Genomic DNA, 8,625 nt, shown 5'->3' on the forward strand with positions numbered 1-8,625 from the left:
ATCAGTCAACCAAAGCCCACAGGAGCCAGATTACGGTCTGCACACCAGCAGATCTGCATAAGAATAGGTCGCACAGCTCTTCTAATTAGCGATAAGGCAGGCCGAGTCCCACCGTCAAAGCATATCCTCGATAATTAGGCTGCGGCGATAATCCCGCCACCTCCGAGCTTCTATCAGGGAGCAGAGAGGGGTCGGCCGCTTGGAAAACTATTATGACTCCGACGACGATCCACATCGACACGTGAAGGATGGACGAGAAGCAGACACCAACATCGATGTACCATTTTTATTGGACTTATATAGAAATACTTAAAAAAACATGAAGTAGCACCATTACTTTTTTTATCATGTATAACTTTAAATGTCAGAAAAATAAAACTCTTGATACATTTTCAAATCTTGTCTCAGCAAATATAATATTAGTATTTGACCATGAGGTTAAAGGCCCTTTATCATAAAATAAAATATACTTTGTTCTTAAACTTTGCTCAATAAAGTACATTTACGCTCAAGTAACTTCACCTACATATACATAAACAAGTGGTAAACAAATGTATTAAAATAGAAATACTAAAACTATAGTGGTGCAACAGAAGCCTGTAATTCCCACTGGAATCTAATTCATACAAATTTTAGAAAGCATAAACGGTTTCTTTGTGTTCAACTTACTAAGTTTTGTACATTTCATTGTTTCATAATAATATAGAATAAAATATGCTTTATATTACGGAATAAAAAATATGCTGGGTGAAGCAGATTTAAAAGACTTTTTTTTGCTGAACCTATAAAAACTCCATCCCAACAGAATACTGTCAAATACACATTTTTGTGGACTCGGATTTGCTCCCACAGTCGTGTGATATTAAAATAATACAGTGATCAAATGCCGTAAGGCCGTACTAAAAAAATGAACAATATTTCAACCCAGCTACAAAAAAGTTCACTGAACTTAAATTAAAATATCTGTAAACATCTTTGCAATAAGAAATATAATCTTTCAAGTCAAAAAAGAATAAAATACTTCAATCTGTAGTAATGTCATTTAAAACTTTCAACTTGTGGAAATTGATTCTATACATATATATGTAGGATATGTTGTTGCTCTCCCTCCCTCACGTGGTTTCTGACCTCGAGCTGCAGTATCTGTTAGGCCGGACGCCCTCCACGTTTCCCAGCCGCCGCCCCCCCCCCTCACTACACTTGATCGGCAAACCTGGAAGGCTCTTCCCGCCGAAACGGTCTACAGGCGGACCCCCGTACCTCCGTCCTGACCCCAATGTCTCTCTTCGCTTCATAAATATAGTGTACAATTAACTAGAACTATTGATTACTATACTGTAATATTTAAAACATGCACTTAGATGTTGAAAATATTTCCCCAAGCTACAGTACGTTATTCACAACTAGCCCACAAAGGCTGTCTGTCCCTTCTTCTGGATACTGCAGCCTCTCTTACATACATATGTATATCTATGTACACTTTCCAGACTGACGATTGGCTGATCGTTAAAGCGGTATGAAGAGTCTGTTGTTGCTATTGTAGTCGGTCTCGCGCCGAGACAGTCCAAGGGTTTCACTTCTTATGAAAATATACGTATAGCCTGAGTGACGCCGGTGTGGCAGACGGGGCATTTGGGGTCGCTCCTCTCGCAGATCCGATTGGCACATTCCATGCAGAAGAGGTTGTGCCCGCAGGGAACCAGCGCCGCGATGACCTCGCTCTCGAAGCACACCGAACAATCGCGACTGCCTTTTCGGCTGGTGCCCGAGGAGGTGGATGAGGAGGAAGAGGAGGACGATGACGAGGCCGAGGAGTCGCACGGGACCCCGGGGAGGTGGGGGCCCGGCAAGGAGGCGATGGAGCCGGAGTAGCCAGGGAAACTGAGTGGGCCTCCGCCCGGGTCGCTGCGCACCCTGCGGGCTAACGGGTGCTCGGCGGGCCCGCCGTTGTGGCTATGGAGAGGAGGCGACAGGCGAGGCTGCGGGGTGCAGCCGTTAACCCTCCTCTGACTCCCCGCGATCCCGTTGGCATTAGCCGAGCTGTTGGTGGGGAACATGGCTGAAGTGGAGGTGGGGGAGCTGCCTCCGGTGGAGGAGGGGGTCATGCGACTGTCGTACGGGGACCACAGGAGGCCCGGCGGGGCTGGTGTAGGGTCAAACCCTGGCGAGGAGTCAAAAGTCAGATCAGTGCAGTCGGGGGAGATGGCATCGCTTCCGTAAACAAACCCGTTGCCGTTGGTGTTGACGTTGATGTTGTTGTTATTGTTGTTGCCGTTGTTGTTGGTGGTGGCCGTGTAGCTGAGCGCGGGGCTGGGTGGGCTGTAGTCGGCCATGCGCGAGCTGTTGTTGCCGAAGTAGGAGTCCGTGGAGGCGCTGCCCAAGGAGGAGGAGGAGTCGTTGCGGTAGTTGGAGAAGGGTTTGCGCACAGAGGTGGGGGTCATCCCCGCGCTGGGCTTGGACCACAGGGTGGCGTGTCCGTGCAGGTCGAAGCCCACATCGGTGCCGTTGGCGTGGAAGTCGTTTTCGTCCTGGAGCTCGATCAGGCCTCCGGTCCTCATGGCGATGTGGGCTTCGATTTCTTCGCGTGCTCGGTCCACGTTCTCTGGCATCCCCGTCACCTCGAACACCGGCTCCTTGTCCCGGCTCGGGGTCACGATGTAGGTGTGGGTCTGCTGCTGGATCCGCTTGATGGTGGCGCCCTTGGGCCCCACAACCAGCCCGACCACGCGGTAAGGCACCCGGACCTGGATGGTGGTCTGTCCGGGCAGGTTAGGCGGTCCGGGGACCGGGGTGCCGCTCCCGTTCAGGCTGGTGTTTTTGTTCCGGGAGGCTCGGATCATGGAGAAGTGCTCTGCAGCCGAGATGATCTCCCTCCTGGCCATGGCCACATCCTCCCTCCTGCCCGTCACCACGAAAACGGGCTCCTCGCCTCGCACCGGAGTCTTGATGTAGGTGTTGGTCTTTGCTCGCAGGGCTTTGATCTTGCAACCTGAGGCAAAGGAAGCAAAAGAAGAAAAGTGAGGACGTAGAACCTTGAAATGTGGCGCATGTTCTCAGAACAGATGTTGCGTGTTTGTTGTTGTCTCTCAAAAAGTGCGAGCAGCCTCAAAAAGCAGGTGAGGAACCCTTTTAGAGAAGAACAAATTCAAACCACATGCCACCGCCACGAACATACAGCAGGACAGAAAGAACAGCGAGACAGTCTCCTTCAGCAAAACACGAGGACGGCTGCTGCGAGACACTTTGTAGCGCTGGGGAAAGAGGGGCAAAGCTATGTAAAGACTTCATATCCTGGAAGCTGAGCTTTAACTCACATTCCAACGCCCTGAAGCACAGGCACACATCTTTATCATCAAAAAGACCAGCTGAGGAAACAGCCAGGGAAGAATGACATAATTAGCCAAGCGAAGCCAGCTGAGTGGGACAGGGTGATATAACCAGCAGAGGAAGGCGAGTCCAACTAAAGTCAGCCCATAAACCAGTTTAAATCCCGAGTTAGCGTCAAACTGGTGCAGGTTAAATGAGGATAGTCTCCCTGCATTAAAACAACACCCCCAGGTCACGGCTAATCCACCATTTTTCCTCTCCGTGCTTCTAGCCTGACTTAACCCGACGCAGGGGGCTGGGTGATGGTGTGGGATGTAAACAAGCCTACTGCACAAATGTCCCACTGTGGCTGCTGTAAAGTGTCCTTACAGTTCCTTTTGTTTTTGTGGGAGCAGCAGCAGCACAGGGAGGGGAAAAGATTCCGCATATGTAACCAAGCACCAGTCCCGCCCTGCAGCCCTACAGCTGGAAACACTGAGAGATCTGTGCAGCTATGGGCGTCTGCAGCCTGCGAGGCAAGGTAACATCGTGACCGCTGTCCTAATTCGATCCGATCACCATCACAGCCATTAAGCAAAGAATTTGTGAGGAAAACACACGCACACACACACACAGTGACCTACAAACACGTCCATCACATGATGATTGTAATAACCTCTGTCCTGTCAGCGGTCATCGCCAGGCTTCACCCAAAACAGCTCAGATTTCATTTTTAATTCTTCGAAACCAAACTCCGTTCATTTTGTCAAATACTTTAACAAACGCGTGCCTGCCTGCAGAGCACGCACGACAAACAGCACGACTTTGGTGTCTTTTCTGAGCTGCTTCCTGCTTCTCTTCAGTTCGGCAGCAGCAGCACGGGCTGTTATTAATCTCAATAAGCACTTATTCCAAATGTCAACTTCTTGAATCTGTGCGCGCTGCCGCCCACCGCCGTGTATTTATAGAGAAGGAACAATGTATGACTAACTGGCGAGACAGAAACTGAAGCCCGGAGGGGAACAGGGAAGCCGAATTCACCAGCAGAGCTGCAAATGTAGCCTGAAAGCAAGAAAAGTGACACATGCGCTGTGTGAGTGTGCTGGCATTCAGTCCTCCCACACGGGACACTGTGCTGTTTGGGTGCATGGCCGCGCTCAGCTGTGCTGCAAGACAAACACCAACCGTCTCACACACACACACACACACACACAAACACACACCTTGTCTGCCCACGATCTCAGCCACATGCTCGGAGCTGGGCACCGGGACGCACTCCGTCATGTTGACGCTCTTCTTCCGGGGCTCCTGGCCGTTGTCGTACAGCGGGTTCTCGTCGTTGTCCAAGCCGAGCAGAGAGAGCTGGTCCAGGGCGATCTGCAGCGCTCTCTGGTCGTCCAGCGCGTCTCCCTGGACGCTGCTGTCGGCGAACAGCGAGCTGGGCATGTTTGCGGCTTCGCAGGGTTGCGGGTGGAAGGCAGAAAATAATACAGGAAGGAGGGCGAAGAAAGGAGAAGGGAAGAAGAGGAGGAGGAGAGGGGAGAGGCACCGGAGCCGGTTCTCAAAGACAACTGGTCAGTGCAAAGAAACCAGTGCGGCTGAGGAGGGGAGGGAAAGCAGCGCAAAGGAGCCACAGTAAAACCATCCACCCCCTTTGGTTTCCAGGTCGAAGCTGGACGTCCAGGTTCGAGCCGAGCCGTGCCGTGCTGCTGCAGGAAAACGCGTGTTTATTCCACAGCGGTAATAATCCGTGCTGGCTTCCCCTCAGCTCCTCTGTTGCTTCTGTCTGAGTCTTTGCAGAGCCAGACAGAGAGATGTGCGGGTGACGTCACCGCCTGGGCAGGGGCGATGCGGTGCCGCGGCTCGTTTGCATATCCGGGATCCGATTGGCTGCCCGCAATGACTGGGCGGGCCCGCTCGTACAGGCACGCCCACCTCTTTGTTCCCAGTCTTGCTCTTTGTCTCTTTCCCGGTTCGCGCTGCTCAGGCCGGCTGGCAGGAAGTGGAGCTGTTCACGCGTTCATCACGCATCACATGTGTTCTTTCCCCGAGGATCTCTCCAACCTCGGCCGCTCTACCACTCCAGCCAACATTCTTTTTTTTCTCTTTACTTTGACCACGCAATAATAATAAACTGTAAATGAAAGATGGACAAACACAGCCACCTATGATGTCATCATTTACCTCAGTGTTAACAGAGCCAACATAATTCTCTCACCTCGTATACATATGTGTGTGCAGCGTATGTATACAGTGCCTGAGTACTGTGTGTGTGTGTGACAGTGTGTGTGTGACAGTGTGTTTGAGTGTGACAGCGTGTGTGTGAGTGTGACAGCGTGTGTGTGAGTGTGACAGCGTGTGTGTGTGAGTGTGTGTGAGACAGTGTGTGTGTGAGTGTGTGTGTGTGTGTTATCTGTTTGTTTGTGTGGTTGAAATACAATTTTCAGGTGTGCACAGCCAACATCGTCATGTTTTCTCTGTGATTCTGACCCGTTCCACTCACTGTTTATCCACATTGTACAGAAACTGGCTGCAGTTCTGCCTGGGCACAGCAGGGGGGAGGGGGCACTGCTAATCCTCATTGTTTTGGAGTGAATAGAGCTAAAGAGCTAAAATAATTATTTCCATCTGTTTCTTGACAAAAAAAATCCACATTTATTTTAGTTATTGCAAATCCATCGTCAATACTTAACTGAACTGAAATAAAATCGTCCTTGCAGTGAAGCTGATTTTGCCTCTGATGCCTCAAATAAAAATGGAGGATACTGTAAAAAGAAAGGTTTGTGGTCCATAATACTCACAGAAAGGTATTTTACTACATTAAAAACCTGAAATTAGGAAATGTGAAAATAGAACGATTGTTCTCTATCAAAAACACAATGACGATTTAGTTCTGAGAGCTGCGTGCGCTCGAGAGCGCCCCCTGTGGAAGTTCACTGGTGTGTTTGGTAATCGTAGCGTTTGAGCCACAGGTGACCTGATTATAACAGGAGTCTTTGGAACTCACCAGTTTCTGCCTGATTTTACTAGTGACGGTTAAAAATAACAAAACTGTTTGTTCTGCACATCACTACGACGACACAGTTCACAGCATTAGCATCTATTTGAGTTTCTATTGTTGCAGCTTGGACATAGAGTCGGTGCGTGCAGGTTTAGTATGAGCGCTGAGGGTCTTTGCGTCCTCTTCAGTGCTTCATCTTTGTAACAGAAAACACAAAAATGTGAATAAACTGGAGCGAGGCTCTCTGGCTTTCTCATTAATGTTTAACCCAAGAGAGTAAGAATGGAAACAGTTTGGAGGGAGTAACCTGATTAGATATGCACGTCTTACCTGATCACTAATCAATGACAGTGATAACAGCTCTGATGTGTTCAGCACAGTTCAAACTTTGTCAATCATGCACATATTTTTACTTTGGGATTCTAATAATTTACATGTGGGTGACGAGTCGGAGTGAAGGCGAGGACGGGCATCGTTATTTTAAAACACATAAGAGCTGCGTCACCAAGTAGGAAATAGAGTTATGTAGCCATAACGTACTTTTATACATTTTTCGAGGAGTTTGGTCACAACCATATTTCTACATAGCAGATGTGTCTGTGAGGGTCGGGAGGCTGCATTAGTCGCTCAGTCCTGTCACATCATCTGTGCTGCATCGTGTCAGCATGTGTCCCCAAACAGATACTGTAGCCTGACAGAGCCTATGAGCAGTCTGTCATACATCAGGTTCATCAGAGACTGAACTCGCCTGTGTCTCGGTAGCATTTTACAGCGCGGTGTTATACTGGTGTACGCTCATACTCAACTGTATTCTCTGAATTTTAAATATTTGTGTCCTTTTTCTACTTTTTGAATAAACTCCAGTATAAAAACTGTATTTGGTAACATGAGATCAGTGCAGTGCTGAGACGGACACACGGAGAGCTTTTTGACCCCTGCCTCTTTCTTCAGTTGAGCGCGGCATCATGAAGCTGAAAGGTTAAGAGCACTGCCGGGCGATGAGGTGGGAGAGGCTGGAGGATGGTGGAGGCGGTGGACCGGTGGGTGGGGGCTGTTCGGTCAGGGGGCCTTTGACCAACACAAAGGGGATTTCAAGCCGATTCAAAAACCGTTGAGACCAGAAGCATTTTGCTTTGTCACCTCACTCCAGGAGCACAATGCCAATGCTAATGAGGAGGAGCCGGAGGAGGAGATGCGATGGGATCCTCTTGTTGATATTTGACACCTCAGCTTCCCCCTCACCATTCATCTCGTCCCGATTTTCTTCTTTTCTGCATTCAATAAATGCGTTTCATACTTTCTTAAATCCTCGAGTACATCGGTGCATCTGCACGTTTCCGATTTCGAGTCGAGCGCACGTGCGCCGTGCGGGATTTATCAAATGTCTCTTACATCATCCCTTCCTTTCTGGATCTGCGTCGCTAACTCATCCACCGAGTGCAGAATCAAATATTTATCTGTTTGTGGCTAAGCTGAGCTGTTGTATTTGAGTAAAAGGCCTGCATTGCTGCTGGCTGCACCTAACCCTGATATGTGGAGAGCATTCCAGAAACATGAAACCCTCCCCGCTCTGCTCCGCTCTGAAGCCTCCACTCTGTTCGTTGTAGAGAAATGACCCAGAGCAGCACTTCTTGCAGCTGCGTTTATCTACATTTCCCTCTGTGCTCGTGTTCATTCTTCTGTAAAATTCTCCCTAAGCTTTGGAGGTCCGAGGAAATAAAGTGCCACCGCACGGGCCCTCAGTTTGCCCCGCTGCTCTTTCTTAAACCCAGACGGACAGCGATCGCAGCATCACAGCTGATCTTTGTTGTTGGGTATTAGGCGTTAGCCAGCTGCTGCTTAGGGGCGATTACCCGTATGCCTTTTAATGAGAGGAAGAAAAGCTTAGCCCACTTTAACCCGGAGAGCGACGGAGACAGACAGGGCTTAGCGATCGCTCTGCCAGTCACTGCACCGCGGCTGCAGGGCTGCAGACACAGACGCTGGGTCACAGTAAGCAGTAGGTCACAGGATACAGAGCAGCCTGTCGGCGCGCCGCTCCTCGCTCCGGCACCCTGACCTCATGTGTGCACGTACAGGACGTTAGCGAGGTAATGCAGATCACAGCGCTGTGCTAATAACAGACCCAGTGTGACTTCCAGCTACAGTGTTCAAAGGCCACTCCACGGCCCTGAAAGTAAAGTCTTCTTCACCAGTGGCACCTTCAAATCCACTCTCACACAGTGCTAACCACGCCTAAAACCTCCATGTTTTAACTTTTCAAGGTATTTACCACCATCAGAGGTCTACACACTTGTGACGAGCAGATATTTGAGCCT

At 49.5% G+C, this 8,625-nt stretch overlaps 1 protein-coding gene across 1 annotated transcript; it reads right to left on the reverse strand.

Moving 5' to 3' along the window:
• Window positions 1-287: 287 nt before the first annotated feature.
• mex3b (mex-3 RNA binding family member B) lies at window positions 288-5,938 on the reverse strand. Its single transcript, XM_063480921.1, has 2 exons — window positions 4,530-5,938; window positions 288-2,989 (listed from the first exon to the last, which is right to left on the reverse strand). Exons 1-2 carry the CDS (start codon window positions 4,750-4,752, stop codon window positions 1,581-1,583), a joined length of 1,632 nt encoding a protein of 543 aa, XP_063336991.1. The 5' UTR covers window positions 4,753-5,938; the 3' UTR covers window positions 288-1,580.
• Between the last annotated feature and the right edge of the window lie 2,687 nt (window positions 5,939-8,625).

Source organism: Pelmatolapia mariae, linkage group LG1 (assembly GCF_036321145.2).
Source record: "Pelmatolapia mariae isolate MD_Pm_ZW linkage group LG1, Pm_UMD_F_2, whole genome shotgun sequence".
Lineage (NCBI taxonomy): Eukaryota > Metazoa > Chordata > Actinopteri > Cichliformes > Cichlidae > Pelmatolapia > Pelmatolapia mariae.

Excerpts from the sequence above, each read along its gene's own strand:
- mex3b (XM_063480921.1), bottom strand. The coding sequence starts at position 4,752 with ATGCCCAGCTCGCTGTTCGCCGACAGCAGCGTCCAGGGAGACGCGCTG. Across the intron at positions 2,990-4,529 it reads TGAGATCGTGGGCAGACAAG|GTTGCAAGATCAAAGCCCTG; the intron begins GTGTGTGTTTGT and ends CCTTTGCCTCAG.